The 26235-nt window shown below is 37.4% G+C and overlaps 1 protein-coding gene across 10 annotated transcripts in view; it reads left to right on the top strand.

Annotated features, from left to right (window-relative positions):
* The window catches only part of CDC42BPA (CDC42 binding protein kinase alpha), a 183992-nt gene that overhangs the window by 64296 nt on the left and 93461 nt on the right, over window positions 1-26235 (top strand). For all 10 annotated transcript variants that reach the window (XM_039568935.1, XM_039568934.1, XM_039568933.1 and 7 more), the window contains exons 4-6: window positions 1168-1251; window positions 5571-5666; window positions 10135-10283. In XM_039568935.1, the coding sequence (XP_039424869.1) occupies window positions 1168-1251; window positions 5571-5666; window positions 10135-10283 (329 nt within the window). The remainder of the gene's footprint in view (window positions 1-1167; window positions 1252-5570; window positions 5667-10134; window positions 10284-26235) is intronic.

The following is a 26235-nucleotide window of genomic DNA, read 5'->3' as shown; positions in this document are numbered from 1 at the left end:
TACTGATTATGAAAGAGGTGAAAGGAATGTAGGAATCAACCTTCATATTTTTTTGTCACTGGCCTGCAGGATGAAGATGATGATAATCTGTGTGACAGCATGTTGGTTTGTAACCAGATGCACACAGAAATAAACTTTTATCTGTTTTAGCTTTAAGATTTCTTTGAAAGGGAAGAGACAGAATAGGATAGTTGGAGAATGGCTGTTAAAATGCAGTGATTGTTGAACTTTTCTATAGTTGGGATGATGATGCTGGTCTAGTTGTGATCAGCAGCTTTGAGTTCGTGGCACTTCCATACCCATTTTGGTTAAAACACTGAGCTTTCCATGCCCAAGGAAGCCTGAACTATGGAAACAAGTTTGTGTAAACTTCTTCCCTCCCTCTTTCCTAAAAATATTCTATGTTAGCTTATATTTATAGCTAAACAAAACTAATATTCTCAGAAAAGGATGGTGTCAGTGAACTTTGTTAATTTATTATTACAGAGGCCTATGGCATCTAATGTTTCAGAAACTATGAGGGGAGGAGGGGCAGCTGGGCAGGCTTGTTTTATTAAGTTTTACTTCTCTAGAAATTGTGCATTTCGCTGTTTCCCTGCTACTTAAAACAGACATGATAAAGAGCTCGTTGGACTTCAGGTGGAAAACTGTGAAGTCATACTATCTTTGAAGAAAATCTAGTGCATTATTTCAGACAAGAGTGGAAGTTGTTTTATGGCAAATCTACAGTTTTGTGTTTAAAACCAAAGAGACACTATTTTATCTTGACTTAGAATCTGCTATGCCATTACCTTTTCTTGAGGGCTCTAGAGTTTAATTAGTGTGTAGGACTGAAGCCCAGGAATATAAAGCATAGGGCCAGAGAGTTTCATGACAGCATGATAGAGCAAGAAGTGTGATGTTGAGAAATACCAGTTTTACATTCATGGTCACCTAGAAAAAATTATACATAGGGAAAGTGTGATACAGAATGACAGCTTACAATAGGCTTGGAATTTTCCTTTACCGTTGTGGTGTTTCTCTCTTGATGGTGTAGTATTGTGTTGATAGTAAAAATGTGACCAGAACACTCAGGAAAGAACCTCCAAAACTGCAAGGTTATGTAAAAATGGAAACAATCTGCATTTCCGTGTTGTAACTTATTTATCTTTCATTTCTCTTTTCCAGGTTGCAGTAGTAAAACTGAAAAATGCAGATAAGGTTTTTGCCATGAAGATACTTAATAAGTGGGAGATGCTGAAGAGAGCTGAAGTAAGATCAGTAATGTTTTCCATGATTGTGCCCCCTCTTACTCTACTGAATTGTCACAAATGTCCACAAGGCTCTGTGTGTATTAGAGGGATGGAGGAGGTGCTTCACTGTTTACTGACAGTAAAAGATTAATATTACATAAGCTTAAAGCAATTCATCAGAAGGGTTAAAATGGCCTGGAATCTTGACTTATGTGGGGCTGGATGTTTTTGACATTAGGTCTTTTCTGTAATTGCCCAAGAATTACCAACTACACAAGCGATCTTTTAATGCATTTATTCCAGTTGGGAATGTAGTCTGTAGCAAGTATTTTCCATGATGGAAGGTAGTTACTGAGCTATAAAAAGGTAATTGCTGAGCCATAGCTCATCAAACTTATTAGTTTATCAGTAGGTGGAACTTAGTCAAGGCCCAATTAGTAGACTGAAAAATCAGAAAGATAAAAGTTTCAAATTAATTTGAGTGCATGTTTCCTAAAAACGTTCATCTGCAAAAATACGGGGAAAAAAGTGCCTCATTAAAGCTGGAGTCCATTTTGTGTGTGAAAAAGGTGGAACAGCTCTTTTAGCAGCCTTGCTTTTGCCTTAGCTGCCTACCTTCATTATACAACTCTGCTCTTCATGAAGTCCTTGATATATTTCCCTGGATTCCTTTGAAAGGAAGCTTATAACATGCAGTCTACACCTGAATACTTGTGTATTAATTTTAGATGGAAAATGTATCTAACTCTCTAATTTGCTTTGAAATTCTTCATCTGTGCATACTAAAAATACACTCATAAATACATAGTTTTTATTTGAGACCTCAACTTTGCTGCTCTCAGGCTGCCTTGCTGTTCAACTGCTTCCAAGTTTATTTTGATTTCCGCATTTATATTTTAATTACATCTTGGTAGGAAATGAGATCAATGGGAAACCATCACACTTTAAAAAAAATGTATTCAGACAAATTAAAGCCAATTTCTGATGTGTGCACATCCTGTCTCTTTTAATGAAAATGTTATCACATTAAGAAGTATAAATGGCTTGCAGATTGGGGTTAGATGTACACAATGTGTTTCCTTTTTATCCAGAAATCATTCAAAAAAAGAGCAATCTGGCAGTAGTCTTGATACAAAGAGGTATTTCTCTCCAAGACAAATGTCATTACTGTAAGTTTTATTATTTTGGTGAAAAAGAAAAGACCAGGAATAAAGCTCCACTCTATTTTTAAATGTACCCTTTTAAAGTGAGTTTGAAAACTGTTCCTTTTCATTAACATACAGTTATAAATAGGTTTCAAAAATTTTTCTCTATGCAAGGTATTAAAAATACTCTTCCCATGGGTCCAGCTGAATTTCTGAAAGTCTGAACCGTTAGCCTGAAAAGAATTACAGCTATGTTTTTCCATGTATTTGTAACCCATGGGTATATAGTGGAAAGAGAACCATCTGGAGTGAAAATGCATTATACAGCATGACCTTCAGCAACTATAACCTGTCATTTTTAAACATTCATGAATGCACTTCTTACTACTGATGGGGAAAATGACCCATTTGGGCTCTGTTAGCAGTGTGCTGCACTAACACTGAGATACACAGGAAAACCGCACAGTCCAAAAACACAAGACGAGCATTTAGATAGATCTGTATGCTCATATATCTCTGTATCAACAGTGTGGGAAGTGGGAGTCATTTGTAAAAGCAAAAAGGGAGTATGTACTCAGAAGAGTCTTGAGAATGCCAGATTAAGGTTGACAACTGCAAACTCTGAGTGCAAAAACTTTGTTACGATGAAACAATACAGGTTGCAAAGTCAGTGTTCTTTTTTGTATAACACAGAGCGTAGGTTTTCCAAATACTTGTCCCTGTTGAGATGGGATGTAGAACTGGGAACGTTACTGATACAAGGAGTACCTGGAAGTGTGTGACATCTTGCTGTTACACTCCCAGACCTGTTACCCTGAGCGTTGACAGTCACTTAGAGTTACACGTGTGCCACGCTGGTGCCAGATGAGGCTCAGGAGGGACCAGGACAAATACTGTGCAGCATGGCAGCAGTCAGCACCCCCAGGAAGTGCTGACTCTGAGCTGTGAGGCCAGGAGCACCAAACAGCAGAGCAGGTCAAATTCTTTGCTGCTTGAAGGCCACGATAACAGGAGAGATACAGCCATTGCACTGAGTTGGCTTTCCTATGACAAGAGAGTTGGATCAGATGACCTCTGGAGGTCTCTGCCAACAGTTCAAGGAGACTGCCTGGGGAAGATGAAGCGTAATGCTAGAATAATGGATGGCACAAAAAAGGCTTCATTTTAAGAAAGCTTAATTGAGCGATGTTACTAATTAAAAGAACCACTGCTACTGTCTCTTTTTGTTGTTGTTGGATTTTTTTTTTTACCACTTCAACTCTGGCTGTTGCTGTCTCAGCTGTGATCTACTGTGGTAGTAGCTGTTGCTTCAGCTCTAGGCATGCTGCCCGGAGGTGGGTGTCTGGAGTGCTCAAGGAATGCGCAGTCTTTTGTCAAATCATGGCAAAAACAAGTGGAATTATATAAACTCTCTAGTAACTAATCCTATGAATTGTGTCATAACAAGTAGAGAAACTACCTGTTATTTATCCTTGTGAAAACAAGAGTTCATAGTTATCTCTTTCTGAAATATGTCAAGAAGGAAGGAAAAAAATCAAGCTGAAGCATCAAACAGCTTTTCTTCCTTCTGAGGATGATCCATACTCATTCTCCTACCCCAAGTCTATTTTTCATTCAATAACCTTTGAAGGTATTTGTTTTAAGTATGTCTTGCTATTTTCTCAAATTTTACTGATTTATCTCATGCATTGTGCAATGATTAAAGTATGTCATCTTTATTTTTCCTGGTCTGCATTGTTCTTACTCACTGTATTCACCAAAAAAAGCACTTGTGGTGGTTTATTTGCTTGGAGGAGGGAGTTACTTTCTGCTCGGTTTTTGCTGCATGTATTCTTGTGCATAGCTCAATTTCAAATGATATTTCACTTTTCATTCTTCACTTTCCAAATCTCATAGCCATCAAAAGCTATGCCAGGGTTCTGGTATTTTCCTATTGGATTTGCAAATCAAACTGAAAAAATAAAAAGCAAAGGCTTGAATTTCCTTTAAACTTAGCTGTCTCGAAAATGGAAGAGACAGAGCAAGGTTCAAAATGATGAAACATCTTTGTGAAGAGCAGAGTGTGCTGGATAGAATATGGTCTGTGTTTTTCTCAAACTCCCCATCTGCCTTCTAAATAGAGCCCATACAATATTATTCTTTCCTCTGCACTATCTTTTACATATTTTTTTCTGAACAAAATTGTGCATTGGCTTTGTTATTTGGTATCTTTTGTTTTCTTGTGATATTAGCTTCAGAACTCACACCCTTCAAAATGTTTATAGGATTTCTTTGCTATAGTTTCTTTTTTGGCTTTACATCTGTTTGGTCACTTTTGTCTGTCATTCTGCAAAGTTGTTTCGGCTGAGGTATTTTTTTCACTACTCAGGGCAAGTTGCAAGACCTTCATTGGATTAAATACCTTGCTGCTTTGCACTTGGTTATTTTCCTCACATTTAATCTTCTTTTGTCTTGTACAAACCTGTGTTTCACAATTAAAACATTTGTTGGCAGTTCTTGTTCCTCCTCTGTTTCACTTGATTTGAAGGCACCTCTTGCCTCCTGTTTTTCTTTCCAGTATATTGAGAGGAAACCTCTTGGGATGTCTGATCAACAGCTTATATCTGGCAAGAGCAATATTCACTTCTCCCAGCTTTTCCTGAGCAAGGGGTGTGGAGAAAACCCCAAGTGGTTAATGATTGTCAAATGATGACTACATGGAGTTATTGGCAGCTACTTTCAAATGAAAAGAACCTTGCTTATATGGAAACTCAAGTGTAAAGCTAGGACAACAGCATGATGAGATAAAACAATGACACAAGACTCCAGATTCCAGCTCTCTGACTCCTCGTGCAGTTACAGTTACCTAATGCCATTATTTATTGTTTTTCTTAATCATACACTGCTATTCTGTCATTATTGATACTTCAAGATTTTGACATTTTAGACAATGGGAAGCAGCAGCTTATTTATCCCTTTGCCTCACTTAACAGTACAGAGAGGTATAACTGTTTAAATTTGAAGAAGGTGGGCTCTTCTCATATCTATTTTTTTTTATATTTTGTCTTGTGTGGATAGTGTAATAAATGGCTTTTTAACTGACAGGCATTTTGGATTTTTTTTCCCCTGAATATAATGTCAAAACATAGTCAGCTTGCTAAATGTTTTTTTATATATTTTACTTAAAGGCTATAATTATTTATCTCCCCTTCAGACAGCCTGTTTTCGAGAAGAGAGAGACGTGTTAGTGAATGGAGATAACCAGTGGATCACAACATTACATTATGCATTCCAGGATGAAAACTATTTAGTGAGTGTTGCTTTTATATATGTGTGTGTGTATATATATATATGTCTGGGTGGAAATGCAGAGTCTTAGTTGTGGTTTGAGACAGAAACGTAGTTTATTTGTTAATTTCGTGTTCTGGACTATACAGATCATGTGAGGATCTGTGATTTTGTGCGTAAGATTCTGAAGGGTGGAGACTGGTCGAAAACTTTGAAAGTTTTGCTGTAAATACCTCAGAAAGGCAGCTTTGTTTTCTAGACCACTTTGCATTTGTTGATAAACCCTGGTCTATCTGCGTAATCTTTGTACAATTTGTCATTCCATTAAAAGTGGACTTACTAACATGCATTTTCTATTTTACTTCAGTTTTTTATGATTAACCATGCTGATTACTGTTTTACAGAGAGAAATAGGGAGTAGCCCTGTTTTGAAACAACTTACTATTTTGAGGACTTAAACTCAGTAAGCTGTCTCAAAACAATAAAATGTTATTGCAGCATGGAAGAACGCCACTAAATGCTCATAAATAAGAGTTGGAAGCTGTAGTTGTAGATTAAAGTGTCTCTTTTATGTTATTTAATTTCTGAGTATTTTGAATGACTTGCAAAATGAAGCTAATATGAGTAATAGTGGCCAATTTTCTATAAAATCCTTCCCACTTAAAAATGTTTTGATTGTGATACAGTTTTGGTAATATTTACGCCTGAAAAAGTAAACAACAACACATTGATGGCTTTTGATTGTTTGGGTTTTATTGCCCTGTGCTTTGGATTCTCTATCATTAGCAATTCTAATAATTTCTTTAAAAAACTACTAGCAGCCACAGTCATTTATTCCTCCCAGTCCATCCCATACATGAAGTGCTACACATGGAACTCTTGCAGACTTGCAGTGTTTTCTGCCATTATATTGCACTTTGTTCTGCCAGCTCAGATGCTTGGGGATCCACGGGTTTTGGTAGGTTTGCACAGAAGACTGGGCTCTGAATTTCTAAGTCTAACTGTTGGCTTAAATACCTCCCAGCCAGTTTCATGCTTTGTTAATGGGGACAGTAAAAATAATCTCATGTATTGTGTAATTCTGATCTTATCATTAACAACATTTCAAGGAAAATATTACATATTCCACAACAGCCTGCTAGAATTTGTTTTATTCTTGCCAGTTTCCTTGTTTTCACTAAGCACAGAGCAGGTTCTGTTCTTCATCTTTGATAGTCTGCTGACAGGAGCTAGTTTTGCAGCTTGCTGGGCAAACTATCAGTAATACTGGGAGTTTGTATCATCACTAGTTCTCTGTATGCTTTTTATTAAAATCATGTGTAACAGAAGCGGCCTTTAAAAAAAATCTGTGTAGGTTGAGCAGTAGATGTGGTTGAACAGTGACTGTTGTTTGCCTTGAGATGGACCTCAACAAACTGGAAAACTGGACAGAGTGAAATCTCATGAAATTCAGCAAAGAAAAAGGCAGTGCCTTGCACCTGGGGTGGAATAAAACAAACCCAGTACATGCTGGGGGCCAAGTGATTGGAAAGCTGCTTTGCTTGAGGTCCTGGTGGATAACAAGCTTAACCGTGAGCCAGCACTGCACCCTCGCAGCAAAATAGGCCAGGAGTATTCTGGGCTGCAAGGAAAAGTGTTGCCAACAGGTCAGGGGAGGTCCTTCCTCTCTGCTCAGCCCTGCCCCAGCTGCAACTGAAGTGCTGTGTCCAGGTCTGAGCTCCCCAGGGCAAAAGAGAGATGGAACTACTGGAGCGAGTCCGCTGCGAGCGCAGAAAGGTGATTGAGACACTGGGGCATCCTTCCTGTAAGGAGAGCTGGGATTCTTCAGCCCAAATTAATGTAGGATTGAGAGGGGGGTTATCATCCGTGTGTGTAAATACCCAGTGGGGGGAATGAAGACAAGGGAGCTGGATTCCTCTCTGTAGTGCCTGGTGAGAGGACAGGAGCCAGTGCACACAACCTGAAATACATGGAGTTTCATCAGAGCACAAGAAAACCCTTCTTTATTGGGAGATGCTCAAACCCCAGCTGGAGACAGTCACCATCAGCCTTTTCTAGCTGACCCTACTTGAGCAGATGAGGTCTCAAGAGGTCCCTTCCATGAAATGAATCTGTGATTTAGGATTAAATGCTTGTTTTAAGCTTCCACTAGTTACTAGAATTTAGTATTCCTAAATCTGTCCTTTTCTTTCTCTTGGAAGGATGATGCTGTTGTACAGTAGTATTTTGAGAAGTATTTGAGATACTGGATAGATCTGGATGATTGCGTATATTTAGAAAGTATTTTTAAAGCTTTAAAAAAACCCAAACTTTTTTTTTAAGGGCATGGATATTTGACATTGGATATTTGACGGAACTTTTTATTTAAAGCTTAGATTTTAGGTCCAGCTGTCATTCCTATGCATGCATTCAACTTCATTTGCACAACTTAATACCCTGAGTTATGGTTTAAGTGTTGGCTTATTCAAGGAGTTGAAGGTTTCCATGTGATTAGGCTACTATGGTGCTCTTGCAAACATAGGAGGAGGTGCAGAATCCTGTGTTGTAAGGGCCAAAATTCTATTATTTTGGTTTATCCAGGAGCTGAGTTGCAGAGGTTTTAAAAGTGCTGAAGAGTGAGTACAGAGATCCCACATCAGTTAGGAGAATCTGAGGAGGTTTTTTTTCAATATACTTTCAAAGCAGTAAGTTCAGCTCTTGGAGATGTCTGTACAATGCATCAGTTAATAATCAATATCTGAAGTTTCAAAGGTTTAATGCATTTTCTAAAACTGTAAAACACAAGAAACTAATACTATCAATCTTGTTCCAGAAGGAGTGTAGGAGCAATATTTATCTTCTGTAAGGGTTGTGAGCTTAATTTAAGTTTATTATTCCTGTCACAAAGCAACAGATGAAAATTTGACTGTCAACACATTTAAAATCTTGGGGAAATGCCTTTTGTGCTTTTTTATGCACTTGGAATCAGTGAGGATGCGCAAGTTACTATGTCTCAAGCTGTTAAAAATCTTTGTTCATCACCTTTATTGTTATGGAAAATATGAGGGAAAAGAAACAGGTGTAAGATTTCTGCCTGCCCCTCATCTTCCCTAGAGCTGGTATAATTTTGCAGATTTTTTTCCTCATATTTTAGTGTCTTTTTCTGAAAATGGGATAGGCAAACAATTTAGGGGAAGTAATGTAAATAGTCCCTTTAGGTTGCATTTTCAGAATTTTAAAGAAATAAATTGGGGTGTACATTGTTACATCTTCAATACTTTTTATTATTTATGGTCTTGTTAAGAGTCACTGCTTCAAATGCAGATAGGGTGCCTTCCTAGAAACAGACTGGAGCTCTAAGCAAAAACTTCCAGATACTCTGTACTTCAGTGGAAATTTATTCTCAGGGGTGTGATTTGATTCTTGGGGCTGTCTTGTGTAGGGCCACAAGCTGGACTTTGATGATCATTGTGGCTCCCTTCCAGCTCAGGATATTCTGTGATTCTAATAGACCTCTCACAATGATGTTTGAAAGTAACATCTTAGCAGTTCATGTAAAATTAGAATGCTTATAATTAGTTTGTTAGCTATAATTAGCTTGATTTTTTTTTTTCTTTCCCCCATTTGCCCTTTCAGGTGCTGTTTCATAATTAAAACCAAACTAAACAAAGCTAAAATATATTAATCCTGAGTTTCACACTGAAGTTTCACTTTTCCCAGCCATTTTAATTATGTTACTAAAAGATTGCTTCATTCTGTAAATACAGTAAGGTGCAGAAAGGCTCTGATTTCTTTAAAGTCTTTGCACCCACTTAAATGGCTGGCAAGTTTTGTGTTTCATTAATACATAAGAAATCAATATTTTTCTCCATCCTTTCAGTTAGAGAAGGTGACATGTTGTATTTTATGTTGCAGAGTCTTGTATCATGTGTAATGTCAACAATTTCTGAAATTATGCTGTGGGTCACTGGAAGTCTCTCAGACTTTGCCTTAATCTGAATAGTCTAAAAACTTAACACTCCAAAGTGATGTGTTTAATGGGAAAAGAAGATGGTAGGAAAAAAGGAAAGGGAAAGTCTGGAAATCAGGGCAACGTAAATGAGATTATAAATCAACACACTTGTTTCATTTTTATAGGTCTGTGCTTTAATCTTTTAGTCCTTTTGCATGCTAGCAAAGGGTACTGTTTTCATAAGGGAATCCAGAGGATCTAAATATTTCATGTTTGGTGATGGGACTTTGGATGAAGTTGATACTATTTTGTCATGGCTTACTGTGTTTGGGGAGGTATAAATATGAAAAATATTCAAGGCTAAATGTTAAACTGCAGCTGAACTGACTACTGTTTTCAGAGCATCTAAGCATCTTGCTTAGGTTTTTTAATGTCCTTAATAATTTTTGCAGTGAATTAATTTTTATGCTTCAATTAGTATTTAGTCTCTTATTCACTCAATAAATTGTGATTTTTTTCGCCCCCCCCACTCTGTTTTCTTTTCATTCCCACTGCATAGTACCTGGTTATGGATTACTATGTTGGAGGAGACCTGCTTACGTTGCTCAGCAAGTTTGAGGACAGACTCCCTGAAGATATGGCTCGTTTTTATTTGGCTGAAATGGTGATAGCCATCGATTCAGTTCATCAGTTGCATTATGTTCACAGGTAAGTAATTTGAGCTCCAAATTCCTGTTGGAGTTATGGAGAGTTACTTGATAGAGTGAAACTAGTTCCTTTTAGAGTTTAAGTTGGTAACAAGTACTTTCTGTGACAGTAAGCACAGCAGAACCGACCTGCCCACATGTTGTGGTTATTGGAGTTGTTGCTAAACTTGTGCCATATCATCAGAGACATGAATGAACCTCTGAGTGCACCTCATGAACCTTGCACACTGGTGTGTTTGAGAGTTAATGATCAATAATTTATAAAAGCAAAGCTGGAAACCTGTTTGTTTGTGAAATATGATCAACTTAGAACAGGTTTATTGAAAGGCCAAATTCTGTTTCTTCATTAATCTGTTTGATTTATACTGAAGCTCAAAACACACCACTGTCTGCTTTGAATTTTTTTTCAGCATCTTCTTTTGGACTTAAGGATATTGTCTTTAAAATAAAGTGAGGGCAGCTAAATGAATGGAAGTACTTAAATTGTGGTACTTATCTTTACCTTGGTGTATATATATATAAAACCAGACTGTGTTCAAAGGAAAATATTAAGTCATTTGTGTCTAGCTTTTTTGGAGACCATGATTGATTTTTCCACAAAACTAGCATCATCTTTTCCTTGATGTATCATTCTCTGCTGAACTCCATGGTAATTCTTGTATGCAAAGATTATCTTACAAGAGGCAGAATCTTCAAATGCACTCAACAGATGTACTCGACTCTGACAGAAGTCAGGAGGAAAACTCCCATTCTTTAAGCTGAATCATTAAGCTGGCAGAATGAGCTCATTTGATACATCCATCTATCGCCCCTAATTAGAGTCTGTACTAACTATGCCTTCTTTTACTGTTCCCACTTGACTGCTTCATTGCAAAAAAGGTGTCTGTGTGGGAGGGGTGGGAGGTTAGGATTATTTTTTTGTCCAAAAGGTGTATTGTGGTTGCTTTTGGTGTGTTAGTGGGCTGTGTTTTATTTCGTTTGCGATTCTGGCTTGTCATGAGAGAGCTGTAGGTGGGGTGGTGCTAAATTGCAAAACACTCCTCTGGAATATTTTTCCATCGGCTAGTTTTGCTAAAGAGCTGTGTCTACCTGCTAAAGAGAGCTTTGTGATAATGTCTCATGGAAAAACCCAGAGTACTTTCCTTGAGTATTGAAGACTTGAACTGTGTTATTTCTGCCTTTTTTGGTTTTTTTTTTTTTGGCTTAGGACCTGGTGTGAAAGGTTTTTGCTTTGAATTTAATTTGGATCTAATTCTTAAGATGTGTTTGTGGGTAAATTGGTGAGACACTATCTACTGTTGCCAGGTCTTTTACCCAGTAAATCTGCATATAGAGTAGTAACTCTTTTCAGAAGAATAGATTCCTCCTACCTTTTCCTCCAAACAGATCAAAATCTTTGTAATTCAGTACTCTTGGTAAGTAATGTGCAACAGATGTGATGTTTCCATCCTCAAACAGTAGTGTCCCCAAGATGAAATAGGTGCTGGTGTAAAATTTGGGATGAAAATAGTAGCATTGCAGTTGAAAACAGTATGCTAATTATTGTGCTTGCATATTTATTCTTTTTTTCTTTTTAAAAACGCCCCTATGCATTCTCAGTCCTTTGTTGTTTGATTTGTGGCGTTGCCAGTGATCTTCACATGTTCATAAAGTTCTAAATGCTATTTTAGCATTTTATCATTAGTGCTGCTGTAATACAATGCCTGTTTATAAAGGTATGTTTGGCAAGATTAAAAATGTAAAGAGCACTTGAGTATATGTTAAATGATCAGCCTTTGAAATGAGACCTGTTCCACTGTTAGTTTTATTAAGATGTTTGCAACTGGTAAAGCAAAAGAAAGGAAAAGAAAACACATCATCTAAATGCCATTAATGCTCTTTTCCTGAAGGCTTAACCATGGTGGCCACATCCTTTCCTGGGAGTGCCTTCCACACAGCAAAGGATGTATGAGAAAAAGAAGGAAATAGTGCTAAAAGCTGGATTAATGTAGCAGCTGCACTAGTGGTATTTCACATGAATAGCCAATGTGCATCAGCATTTGATCTGGGTTGCTGCTACTGGACTAGAAACCGTGCTTTAGGCGTATTTTGGTCAAGGTTCTATTCACACAGTAAGATAGCAGATTGTTTTGTTTTGTTTCCTCTTAGTGCCCCAGTTCTTTCAGGATAGATTTTCACATTAACCATACATAGTGATGTACTTTGATGATAATTTTCTGGTTTTCTCTGAATGTTTTTTGTACTTTTTAAAAATGGTATTTCTGTTTTCCTTCTAAGTGTGTCACTCCTCTTGTGTCTTTCTAGCATCAATCACTTATTTGTTGTCAATCACTTTTGTTTGGGAGTGAAGCTGATTGCAGTGGCTGTTTGTGTGCCAACCACTCTGATGTCAAATGCAAGACACTTCCCTAAAGTACATAGGCCAAGGTTCTGAAATGTCAAATACAAACAACCTCAGCATTACTTAAATTGCAGTATTTCAAGTTTTCAGTTCCAAATTTGAATGCTATTTCTGCACTAGCATTGTGGGATTGCAGGATGAATTTATAGTGGGAAGGAGATAAAAATCTAGATATTAATAAAATTGTGCAGATAAATTGCATGGTGTTTTCGAAGCTGTCTCCTGGTACGTCGTGAAATTAAGAAAAAGAAAAATTGCTAGCTAAAAATAACATCAATACTATCATTTTTTAGGGTATTCTTAATGTTTTCTCAGGTTTTTTATCCTCTTTTTAGTTTCAACAAATATGTGATTCAATAAATCTTGGATAATTTTTTATTTCTGACTAATTTATTTCTGTGAACAAATCTTGTAGTATTTTACCTGATAGCTAAATGATGGCTCAGAATGTAAACAAAATGGTCTTTTCTTTAGTATCATAGCTTTTGCCATTGCTATGAATTCACCAGCACTGGCACTACCAAGTGATGTTGACAGCTCCAAGGCTAGCTTTAGAAAGAAACTTCATCTGAGTTAAATATATGTGCAACTGTTCAAAATGAGAAAGAAAGTACATATTTGTATCTCTCACAAATGCACAACTTGGTTGGCAAGCTTATACCTAACCCTGATACTTTCAATTACAAATTTGTACCAATGAAGTGATTCTCGCTTTTAGGCCAAGGTTAAATATTATCTTGTGCCAGTTCTCTGCAAGCTGTAGTATCATACAGGGTAAGATTTCCTATTTATTAGGAATCAACATAAATTTGTCCTTTTTTAATAGATAATTTTAGCACCTTTCTTTTGTTTTTCTTTTTTTTTCCCCCTCTGAAAAAAGTCTCTACATGCATTAATATTATTTTATTTTCGAGGTTGTGTTGTTATTTAATTCCTCGTGGCATATGTTAAAAGCTTAGATTTGCATGCAGTATCAAATATCCAGGTGTGGACTGCAGTAAAACTTACCAGTTTAAGCTAGGTAGCTACACTTTATTTATGCATGTTGTGTTACCTCAAACACATGAAAATTGTTTTTCCTACAACACCATCATGATTTCATTGGTGAACCAGGTTTTCTCTCAGTTTTATGTAACGTATAAATTCTTAATTTTGTCTAAATCCTGTAGAGTAAAAAAGGAATGGAGAAGGCCTGGCTGCTACAGGAAGCAATTTCCACTGAGAGTTGCAGAAGATGCCCTCTGGACAGGAGCTGGTCCTGGGCACACTCAGTGTGCCATTGGTGGTTTTGCACATCCCTGCACTGTCTGTGCCCCTGCCTTTTGTGCTGTCTTCCAAGGTAGCCCCTCAGTAAGGGTGCATCTAAGTCTGTCTCTGTCCTAAATTTAATTTGGGACATTACAGCTTCTTGAATAGGACAGAATTATAAGTGTTAATGTGCTTAAATCATTTCCATCTTGACTTTCTTTCCTCCACTTATTTATTCTGTGCAGGGTTGCATAGGGATTCAGGGCAGAGCCAATTTGCAGCTAGGGAGTGTTCAACATTTAGGCTCATGATCCTCCAGACCACTGCAAAAACACTCATTTTAAATAGTTTTCATATATTGGCACACACCCACATTAAACAGTCATCTCTTTCTATTGACTGGTAAAACAATCCTTAGTTACCTCCTTACTAAGAAAATATTTTGGAAAGATGATGAAACACCTGTATTAATTACTATTTTTGTTGGTTAAGTTTATGGAGGGTAGTTAAGACCACAGGGCAAACTCTTTAAGTTACATACATTTTGGGTATTGTCTTTTGCATGTGAAAAGATAGGCCTGCAAAGCATAAACACACCCACTTCCAGAAGGAATGTGAGATTATAGTTAGCTCCATCAGTGTGTTTCTGGATTTCTGGTTGCTGCTGTCTTTTAGTTGGAAGGATTTTAGCATTCTAAACCACCAGATACCTTTTTTTTTTTTTTCCCCTTTTCTTTTGATTTTCTCTATCAGCTTCTGAAATTTAAGCTGAGCTTCACTGGAACATTTGAATTCTTAAAATGTAGAGCGGCAGAATTCTCTGAGGAAGTGACATCCTTTCTGAGAAATTCTGAACATAAGGGAATAAATCCATTAGAGGCATAAAAGCTATTCCCTATCAAGCCAGCCTCTTTGCTTTTAACAGGAAGGTACTATTTGTCCTCAGTAGAAATCATCTTAGGGACATCCCTGAAATATTTACTGTCAGCAGGCAGCTGAAATCTGGGATCCTTTGCAGGATCCATTTCACTTTCAACTATAAGTTTCAGTGCCAATGTATCCATTTTTGACTTGCTGAATAAGTGGTTTTCTGTCTTCTGGGTGTATCCCATCTTTACTGATCATTAATTTGCTTAAGTGGAAAATGTAGGGGTGGAAGGCCCATCTTGGGAGTTAGCTGCATTGCACGGTGTGTCTGAGTTGAGTTGGCACAAGGATGAGCCAAGTGCTCTGGCCTTTGGTAAAGTGAGCCCTCATTGTGGGTTTGAAAGAAAGCAACATCGTATTTTAAATGTTTACCAAACTTTGCAACAGACATAATGTGGAATACACACATGAAGATGTCCTTACAAAGTGCTGAGAGTGAAGGAAACAGGGCTAGAAATATAAGGAAAAAATAACATAAGATTATTTTGATAGTTGCTGAAAATGTATTGCTTTGAAATGTGGCATGGTTTAGTTTTACATGGAAAACTGCAGGACAGAAAGTTATTTTAGTGAGTGTTTGGTAAGCCAATGCTTCCTTACAAGGTATTCTGTGACAGAGGTAGGAGAGCTCTGTGAGTTGTTTCCGCTCTATTTTTCCACTGAGGAGGGGCTGGATACAAAGGTTATCTGGGCCTTCATTCTGCCCTGTGACCCTCTATGGTACAAATGCTGGCAGCTGCTCTCATAGTGTGCCCTCGGGGTGGCACCTGACCTGTGCTGAGGACTGGATGAGGTTAATGCTCTTTGACTACAGTTCATTGGTAGGATTTCCAAAGGAGCCTGCCATGACCTAGAAGTATTTTGAAATAAAAGGCCCACAGATGCTTGGAGTGCCAAGAGCTAGTGGATCATACTGGCTGTACATCATGGAGAAGGCAAATGGTTTCCCAGAGTGTCTAGTGGGAGTGTTAATTTGAGTGAAAGCTTTATAGTGGGTGACTGAGCTAGTATGGATCTATATGTATATTCTGTGTTATTCAAGCAGAAAGAGCTTAAAAACCCTAAATCCAGCCCCTTAAGCGACAGTAGCCTTGAGTAGTCCTTTCAGCAGAGGTGCCTTTACAAATGTATCTTTGGACCTTTTTCCTCCCATTGTTCCCCTCTACCCAAGCTCCAGGCATTCCTTCTTCTCTGCTGAAACAGATGTTTGTGGCACTGTGCAGGGAACTGAACAAGGACACCAGGCCAAGTGAGAAGTAACTTTACATTTTAACTAACCTGGGTCAATTCTTCAATCTTATGGAGGAGGAGAATAGTAGGAAGTTGCTTTAAGCCGGTCTTCCCAATAAAATCTTTGTTCATTACATTGTGCCTGTTTCTCCCCTACATCCCTTGAGTGGTGCTTGGGATATCTGGCACTGTGATTTTAAAGAAAAAGGGGCATGAGAAACAGTTGGAGTATCATAAATGTATGATACCCTCAGCTTACAGTAAAACCTTCCCCTTTAATGTTTGACACTGACCTCCTAACAAAGGAGAGTTGTTGATTACTGTCAGCTGAGGAAGGCCGGCAACTCAAGGAGTGCACCCCTGCTTTATTTCTGAGTCCCCACCCATCCTTTAGCTGGTACTAGTTCTCCTTCACTAGAAAGGAGACTCACAGGAAAAGGAGGAGTGTGTAGATGAAGAGTTTCTACTTTTCCATGCCGGTTTGTGCATCTTCTGGGTACGACTCTTGAAAGGCAGATGGATGTGAGCACTCTGCCAGGTGGCATGTAATCCCCCTTAGGTGGGAACTCGTTGTGGTTGCCATAAAACAGCAGTGTTTAAACCCTCCTAAAAGTGAAAATGAAAGAGATAGACTAGAAATAGAATTGGATTGGAAAGCGTCCTTTTTAACTCTTAACGGGAAAATTATTAATGCCTGAAGTTTTCTACAGAAAAACCTGTGGTCTTCCCTTCCAAGTAATAATGTTTAAAGCAACACTTAGAGGATACTAAATGTGACAGAACATTCCAAGAGCTCCTGCTGCCTCTGGAGTAAAGATTGATTTGACTTCTTTGGTGTTCGCAGAAGAAAGGTCCACATTAGAACAGTTATAGCTCTGACATGAGATCTGTTTCAATGTTTAATGAAGTTGGAGGTGTTTACAGAATTTAATAACTTCTTTTGAGGACAAAACATTCCCATTTGCAAGCTGGTTTCATGTGAGTTAAACTATAATTTTACACTCATTCTTTTCTGATTGTTTCAGACCTAGGAATACTTTTTCCTACCGCTTTCTTTGATATCCAAATTCAACATCCGAATGTAGGACAAAACCATTTTCCTTATTTCTGATTTTTTTGTCCCAGCGACTGTTTGTTTGGTGGCCAAGATAGAGTTGGTAATTAACTTTCAGTGATTTTGTTGTTGTTTATTAAGTTCAGAATGAGGCAGGCAGAAATGAGGATGACAGTTGTTTGATAGAGTCTTCATTATTCTCAAGTTTTTTTGTTGTATGGAAAAGAAGCTATCTGCCTCATGCTTTGTCTTCTACTGACCTTCCATTTCATTATCCCTTTGTGAACACAGGATTTATTTCATACCTACCTCCTTTCATAGTGTCTCTAATTTTTATTTATTAATACCTTGTGTGTTCCTCAAGTTCCTCCTTGAAATGCCTCTATCTAATTTATGTGCCCTGTGTTTCCTTTTTAGTATTTGAAATACAATTGAGTTTATATTATTTGATTACATAAGATTAGAAGCTGCACAGGACAAATTCATTATCATTATCTGACTTTGAGTGTCATGTAGATTTGTCATAGCATAAACAAGCAATAGTAACTTGGCTTTAGAGTCAGAAATTCCTGCAGTGTTCATATAAAGCTCTAACATTGAGATGCTTGAATGTATTATAAGAAGTGTTTTAAAGCCTGGTTTCTTGCTAGAGCATTCTTCCCAGTGAATATTTGGTGGATTTGAAGTGAAACGTCTTCAGTATCTGAACTTTCAGATCTGACAAGTAGAAATTTGATGTTCGAATTTCTGAGTTGAATGGCTGTTGCCTCAACCACTAAATGGCTGTTGCCTCAACCATTTCCTTTTTTTCATAGTAAATTAAGATAACCTTGCAAGATATCTTATTATAAGATATCCATGCAAGAATCTGATTCATGAAAGGGCAGTTAAGGAGGTATCAGTCCAAATAACCTTGTCTGCAGTGAAGCTGTTCTCCAGTAAGCATTTCCGTCTTGCATTTCCAGAAGACCTGCCATTGCATTGATAGAGGAGCCTACTTTGTGATTCTTTCTAAGAACAGCAAAATATTGCTGGCTTTTAACTTCTTAAATGAGAAAAAAATAGGTCCCTTAACATCCTGCAAATTAGAATACTGCTTACCAAGCAGATGCTTGCATAAGGTCAGGCTTGGTTCAGTTGTGGAAGGTTCTGTGGTTGGGGTCAGGGAAGCAAGACCTTGTGGAGCTTTATCTGAAAAGTTGTATTAAATCTTTATTGACTCAGGTGCTGTGATGTTTGTGCTGTTCAGTTTTTCTTTATTAGCTATTTGGGGGGGCAGCCTTTAGCATTTCCTTGTGCAGCAGGAAGCAGTGATATTGCTGCCACTGTAACTCAGTAATTCTTAATCAGATACAGTGTGTGAAGCCCTGGAAAAGGGCATTAGAAAGGTACAAAGAGAAAACACTGGCTTAGAGGAGAAGGGAAAAAAAGGGGAGGCGGGACTAAAATCTGATCTGATACAATAGTAGCAAAGTTACGTCTTCTTCATATAGGAAATTGAACTTCTAGCACAGAAAGGAATGTACTTTTATGTAAGTACAGCTCCTTTAGAATTTGGCTTAAGTTTAAGAGCTGAAAATTCAGGCCTTAAGTTCCTTTCCAAGGTATTTTTTAAAATATATATTTGCTTTTTTTTGTTTTTAAGTAAGCATTGTGCCTTGTGCTTTGTGTCTAAAGAAAAAGGTTTTTTACATATGCAAATTGAATATAAAGGCTTTTCCAATAACACTTCATTCTTAATGAGTGTAATTTTAGTGTGTTTCAGCAAACAGTATAGACTATTTTTCTAATTATTTTTAAATTTCTGAGATGTTTTTCTGCCAAGCTACTGCAAGTACTGCATATACTGGGATACATTTAGACCAAATGCATTTCTTCCTTTGTAGCCTCTGGCTACAGTTCCTTCCTTAGTCTGTTGCTGTCAGGGGTTTTATGCCAAAGTCACAGTGCTTATTATATTTGGATCATGCTTGTCAATATGGTTTGTTTGTTTTCTAACAACAACAAAAGCAAAAAACACATACTGAACTATTTATGTCATATGTCTGTTGCTGCACGATATGGTGGAGAACTGTAGACATATGCTTCAAGCTTAGTCTGGCTTATTCCTGCACGTTTCCTTGCCTTTTGGTTGGAATAAAGATTATATTACAGGCTGAACCTGCCCAAACATATTCTGAATGCCTTATGGGATGAGAGATTTTAGGACATACTTTTATTCTTTTCCTTGATTTCTGTGTTGCAAGCATTAATGTATTCTTTTAATATTCTTTCCCCCAAATTATAGTCTTTTTGCTGTGATTTAAACATAAAGGCTTATCTATTAATTGAGCTATTGTTTTTTCTTAAGAGTTGCTTTAAAAAATTTTAAAATATTCCTATGTTCAAGGATGAAAAGGGAGTAATCTTCTAAAAGAAGCATATTCTTACAATCTTCCTCAGATGCCAGAGCTATCATAAGCTGACTTAAAGCTAATTTTGCATATAAATATTTTGTTACGTTGTATTTATACAAGCACACTTCATTTTTAATATGCTTCCTTGTCTATAGGCAGCAATGTTTTTAATTAACAAAAGATGAACTGTTACCAGAACTGCTTCCATACTGATTAATCTGGTACACCAAAATCTTTGTGCAGCTGCAGCTGCATGTGCAGGGCTGGCTCAGTGACTGAAAAGAGGTGACTTTACAGAGGGCCACATGGACACAGTGATAAGCAGAAGCCATGAGAGCTTTACAAAGCTTTGCAAAACCAAAGAAGCAAGAGATGAAAGTTGTCTCACAGTAATTCTTGACAATGAGGTGGTGAATAGGGTCAACTGGGCATCCCATTTAGGTATATTGGAGTTTTACACACTCTGGGAATTAGAAGATAGCTTATCATATCCTCATTTAATGGGTGAAGAAAGCGGAGCACAGGCATTGTGAAAAATAAACACAGTATGTAATTTCATGTGGTGGGCATATTTTCAATTTTATGGCAGAGCAGTAGAACTGTGGAGTTTGAGTTCAGGTTAATTTTGTCTCTGACATTGTAGGTGTAGTAACAGCCAAGCTACAGCTGAGAGTAAGTGGAACTCTAAGATTAGAAATACTTTCAAAAAGGCAAGTTAGGTTTGGGGACTACAATAAATAAGGTAAAATAAGAAATCCGCATGTGCTGTATTTCAAAGACCGGTTTTGATCAGGGGACAGTGTTGCAAAATAGAAAGAAGAACAGGAGAATATAACATTTCTTTATGTGTGCATCTAACTTTAAAGAGTTTAGTAATGATGAAAAAGAGCTAAATTTCTGTACCACATGGTTTTGGTTTGTTTCATACTACTGGAGCTACAGTTACATTTTGGCATATTTGGTAGCCTGAGTGGAGTTTCTTTATATTTAAGTTAAAATTTTAAGGATTTCTTTTACAGATAAGAACTTTTGAAGTAGTGTTTCATGCCAATGTTGAGTATGGTCATTCTTCAAGTTGTTGTTTAATCTTAGAGTTGTCAGACAACTTGATAAAACTTTAATGTCAAGAATTGTAAATATTATATGAGATGACATTTTGGAAAGAACTTGTGTTCTAGCTGCAGTATTTCTCACTTTGCTAGAATATTCCTCCCAGTGAAATCAAGAGCCATGGTTCCATCACACTGTAAAGGTACAGATGTAAAATAATAATTTGGTGTACTCAGTTCCTTCCCTATCACTTACAGCTCTTGGTGTATAAGAGAAGTTTCTGCTGTTAAACTTACCAGGAAGGTATTTACATTTTACACACTGTTAAGTGTAATCTGATTTCTATTATTATAGTCTTCAGTTTAGTAATTTCTGCATGTGTGATATTCCAGTCTTCCCTGCTGTTACTGCTGCTTTTCAGCTTTGTGATAGCTACACCTTTTATGAGCATGCATTTATTTTTGTGCCAAGTTTTAAAGCTAAAATGTTAAATCAGTTTCAAAAGTGATCCCAGAGGATCAGTACTAATAATGTCCCTCTGATTTTATTACCTCTTTCAGCACTATGTAGTCATCTCTCCTTCAGTCAGTTTATTATCAATACCTTTCCTAGTACTGTCATTTTTTTCTTTCCATGGCACTTTCTCTCATGTGAGAAAAATTAAAAATATTTTAATATGGAATTGTGTCTCAATCCATAATACTGTGGCAAACATTACCTGATCATGATGAATTGTGCAAACAAAGGAATTCAGATTTTGCTCCCAGTGCTTGCATGGTATAATGTGGTATTCCTCGTAATCATTCTAAGTATTACACATTATGTTTAAGGAAGTGAAAGTTGTTTAGTGTCAGTATAGTCCACGTGTTTTCTGCCTGATTAATTGCAACAGCTCCAAATAGCATTCTCTTCCTACTCATCTGTATCACAAAGCTGGTATTCCTTTTAAGAATGTAAAATCCCAAAAATGGTAGAAAATTTAAGTAACAGAATTATGATTTACAGTGACAGTACTTGTCAATGAACTCAAAAAGAAATTACTGTCAAGTCAAAACTGCTACTTAAACACTGAGTCAGCCTTTGCTTACCTTGTTTCTTTAAAACCATAGTTTTTGGGAAATACTTGTCTGAGAGTCTGTATTACTAATGTCATGGTTGCTTTTGACAGTCAAATGCTTAGGAGACTTCTGAATGCTGAAATGTAAAACCAATTGAATATTCTAAGAGGGATTAACTTGTCTCTTGCCAAAAAATTGGAATCTGAGTTCTGAGGATGTTGTGGAAAGTAATGCAGTATTTGTGTGTTGTGGTATCTGATTCCAAACCAGGCCTTGCATCCCTGCTCACAGATCTAATTCCAATGAAAGAAAACTGATTTCTATTAAGTTATGATGTTTGACCTTTACAGTCTATGATACATTTAAAAAAAAAAAAAAAAGAGGCTGTCATCAAGAATTATGCCAGCATCATTAGAAACACAAACACAGAAGCTGCTCAGTGCAATTTCCCTGGGGAGATAGGAGTTATGTTATCCCACTCTGCTTGTTCCATCATTTTCCTTCTTTTTCTATGAATATGCCAAAATTTAAAAATTTCTGTCCCATAATTTTTTAAAGTATTTATTAACTTCTGTACTTTGCCAGTAACTACATGAATGCAAAACAGATTGCTGATTTCCCTACTTAACCTTTTGAATGTGTTGCCAGAATCTTTCTATGTTCGTGCCTGGCAAAACTCTGCCTGTCTCAGTGTATTTGTCTTCCTTCCATCCAGTGTACACTAACTTGAATGTGTGTATCTTAAAGTGTCTTGATAAAACTAACATGAAACCTCTGACACACTGGAGCTCTTTTGAGGATATCATATAGGAAAAAAATCTGGATATTCACTTTAGCATCAAGTGTGTGTCTTCACGTTGCAGGTGCTGATTTCTGTGGGTTAGAAAATGTTGTGTAATGTTTTGGCTGTGCTTGTGTGATTCAGATCAATAAGGATTTCACAAACTTGTTTTGTCTCTATTATTGCCCCTCAGTTCCCCAGTACCAGATTAGTGCAGTGTAACATATGTATAGAATATTATTAGCAGCATCAAAAGAATCTTCTAAGCCCTGTTCTAGAAGGAGTGATGAAATAATAGAATTGTTCTGAGAATATCAGGAAATTCCTGTTGTCACGTGATAACAGAACATCTTGAACTGGATTGAAGTGGTTTCTGGTATCCTCTTAGAAATTTTGACACAATCCTGGTGTAGTTCTTGGGTTCTGTTATGATTGAGATTCTCTCTAACTGCTCTGCTTGAACACATTGCAGTAGTTACTGAAAAGCAAATGTACATTTAAGGTAAGAATGCAGCTTGTGTGTGAAATAGTTGTGATACACATGCTTGTGCAGGATTCATACTAAAGGCTTTGACTTAATTTGTGTTTTATGGTAATGAGGATTCTTGGCTGAAAGTATCTGATGGTGAGATACTAGTTTGTACAACATTGAAAAAGCACCAGTAATAATCTTATTGAAATTGGTAATCACATTGGCATAATAGATGAAGTAGAACTCTGAATGCCTTATCTTCTGTGTGTTACTTTTTTAGTACACTTCTAGTCTAATAGATCTTTTTGAACCATGATTTTATTTCAGTGAACATTTATGACATTCAAACCTCAGCTCTGGGCAGGCAGTACTTTACCGCTGTTATGTAATTTTATATGCTCCTTGGTTCCAGATCCATGAGAAGAAAGAAGATAATTTACATAGGCATTTTAAGCAGTGTTACATTTATTAAAAGAACCAGCATTGAGCTGGCTATCAGTTTGACAGGGTGTTGGGCTGTCTTATCTTCACTGTGCTTTTGCCAAGGAGGGTTGGATCAGATGATCCATGTGGTCCTTTCCAACCTGGTATTCTATGATCTGTTTAAAATAGGTCATCTCAAATTGAATACTAAAAATTTGATATTTAAATAGCAGCCATTGCTTTCTGATGTTTCCACACAGAATAGGCACCTGTATTTGAATCTGTGAAAAGGAGTAGTGCTAGGCACGTGGTAACTTTGCTAACTTAGGAAGCATTGTTTTCTCATAATGCTTTGGTAAGGGTGTCGATAATGTCAAGAACGGTGGAAAAAATGTCTCCATTTTTTAAAATAAACACTCTGCTGAAAGCCATTTGGCTGGTGGTGAGTTCAGAAAAGGCTCTCCTGGTTGGAGCTGAGGCACAGGCACCAAGTAGGAATGATCTTTGATTTCACACTTCTGAATAAAATTCAGTGAAACATTTACTTTTTTTTTATTCACACTTTTCCTGAAGCAGATCAGCTATAACACGTGTCCAAAGAAAGTTTTTTTATTAACTCTGCCTGTGTATCTTGTTAGTAAATCATTTATAGATGCAACAGGTGTACTTGCTAGTTTAAGTTTGAATTTGCTTTCCATTTGGTTTCCAGAGAAAAAAGCAATGCTTGAGTCTCAGCAATAATGATTAATTCATCATTCATCAAGTCATACATCCCTCAATTTTCTAAGAATTAATGTCAAAACTAGCTAAAACTGCTCATTATGCAAGTTCTGAAGTGCACCTTCTGTAACATTACGTACAGCCCACGACTTACTGTCAGACTCCTTGTTAACCATTAGGTGCACCGGAGCCAACTGATTCTACTTAAACAGGCAAGCAACAATGAGATTAACTGTAGGTTAAGTGACTCAAAATAGCAGCTTTGATCCTGCAAGTGACCAGCAATTTAAATGGTGAGGAGACCAGACAGAAAATAAGCATGGGGTTGAGGGAAACAAAGAGGGGGAAGATAGGAGTGACTTCTGAGAGCTTGAGGGATGGTGTGTGTGTGTTGTACTCTTGAATATTCCTAAATAATTGTTTGTTCTAAGACAGTATTCTCTGACTTTCTTTTAAAATTGTGAAATTCTGAATTGTGAACAGCTTTCACTCAGTAGCTGCAGTTCTTCATTTGAATCTCTCTTTAATACAGCACATGTAATTGGGGCACATCAAATCAGTCATATCCTTAATCTGTAATAAAAAAATAAGCAGTGTTGTGAAATGCGTCATTTCCTAGTATATGTTCTCTCATTGTAACTTCTTGATATAAATTCTGGTGTTGCATTCAGTGATAGGACCTAAAACTGAAAAGGCTGGAATCACTTTTCCATAGTTTTCTCTAAGATGCAGGCTTGTGGTTCACCTGGGTGCTTCAGCAAACTTGACTCTTGCCTGAGCACCAGCTGACTCTTACCACCCTGCCCTTCAGCTGTCTGCACAAGGTGCTGCTTTTCAGCATTTTCAAGACTCAAAAATTCTCTCTCTGACAAGCTCCTCCTTTCTGCAGTTAACAGCTTTTGTATGAACATCAAATGTGAAAAAGCACAATAGAAAAAAAAAAAATTGGCTGTTACTAAATAATCAACAGGCAGGCTAGGAATTTGAAGCACATCTTCACATCCTGCTGTTCCCTGTTTTCTGTCCTTTCCATTCTACTTCCATTTGTGTTGATGTTCTACAGCAAAGAAGGGTCAAGGAGCTGGTCTTCCTGAGGAGTAAAAAGTCCCAGACTGTGTAACATCTTGCTTGGTATCCCATGGTCAGATGAAGGATCAGAGCCTCAGTCTCTTACAGAATTCTCACTCAAATTCTCTTAGTCTGAAAAACAGACAGGGTAGAAGAACCTCTGAGGATAGTGTGTTAAAATGAAAATCCAAACCCTTATTATATAGGCCAGAAATCTTACTTTGAATGTATTTTTAGTGTCAAAAACGAAAGCACCCTTTCCTGACCCAAACCAGCAAAATAAAAGAAAAAAAAAATCTTTTAAGAAGTAAAATGTTTTTCATTTGGGCACAGGAGACTTCTGGAGAGTCTCCTAACTCACCTTGCAGTCTCCCTGAACATGGTCAGAAACGAACCTCTACAATTTCACATGGAATTAGTTTAACACAAATGAAAAGCTAATGCCAAATAATCATGTACAATGTATCTTCTTTTAGCAGTCAGGGTGGGGTTTCTGACAGAAAAACTCTTTGCCCTGCTTCTCTGTACTGAGGTTTGGGGAAGGCCAGTTGTGTTCTGATGTGCCCAGCACGGCCGCTGCGGTGCAGTGCTTTGGGGCTGCCTTCCCACCCCGACTCCAAAATGAGCAGCAAGGCACAATGTTTACTTTTCACCCTTTAAAAATTATTTTGGAGTCCTGAGTGATACAGCAAATAAAAAACTCACATCATGGGAGAGGTGAGAGGATTTTTGTTTCTTCACTTCTGCTTTCCGTGTGGATTCGCAGCCATTTATGTCCCTCTTCAGCTCCTTCCACTGCTGGGTTCTTCCACCCTGTGTGCTGTCCTCCCTCTGGAGGACTTGGTTGAGGACTTCATGAGAGGGTCATGATGTGATTTCTCACATGGCTGTGGAACAGCACACAGAAAATGATGCAGTCCTGTTGCTTCTTTCTTGTCAGTATACAGCCTTGCCTGTGCACACTCCTGTAAGGAACTCACTCTTTTTCTTGCTGCCTCCAGCAAGGCTTTGATTCAGCCTATACCAATATTAGTCAGGTTGGTGGTTGACATGGAATGAATAATGACATGAAATAATCTAAATTTCCAGTGAAATACAAATTTTCTTCCTTCCCTTGCACATATG

Source organism: Corvus cornix, chromosome 3 (assembly GCF_000738735.6).
Source record: "Corvus cornix cornix isolate S_Up_H32 chromosome 3, ASM73873v5, whole genome shotgun sequence".
Lineage (NCBI taxonomy): Eukaryota > Metazoa > Chordata > Aves > Passeriformes > Corvidae > Corvus > Corvus cornix.
Note: the sequence above shows the minus strand (reverse complement) of the source record. Positions and strands in the feature narration are given on the sequence as shown.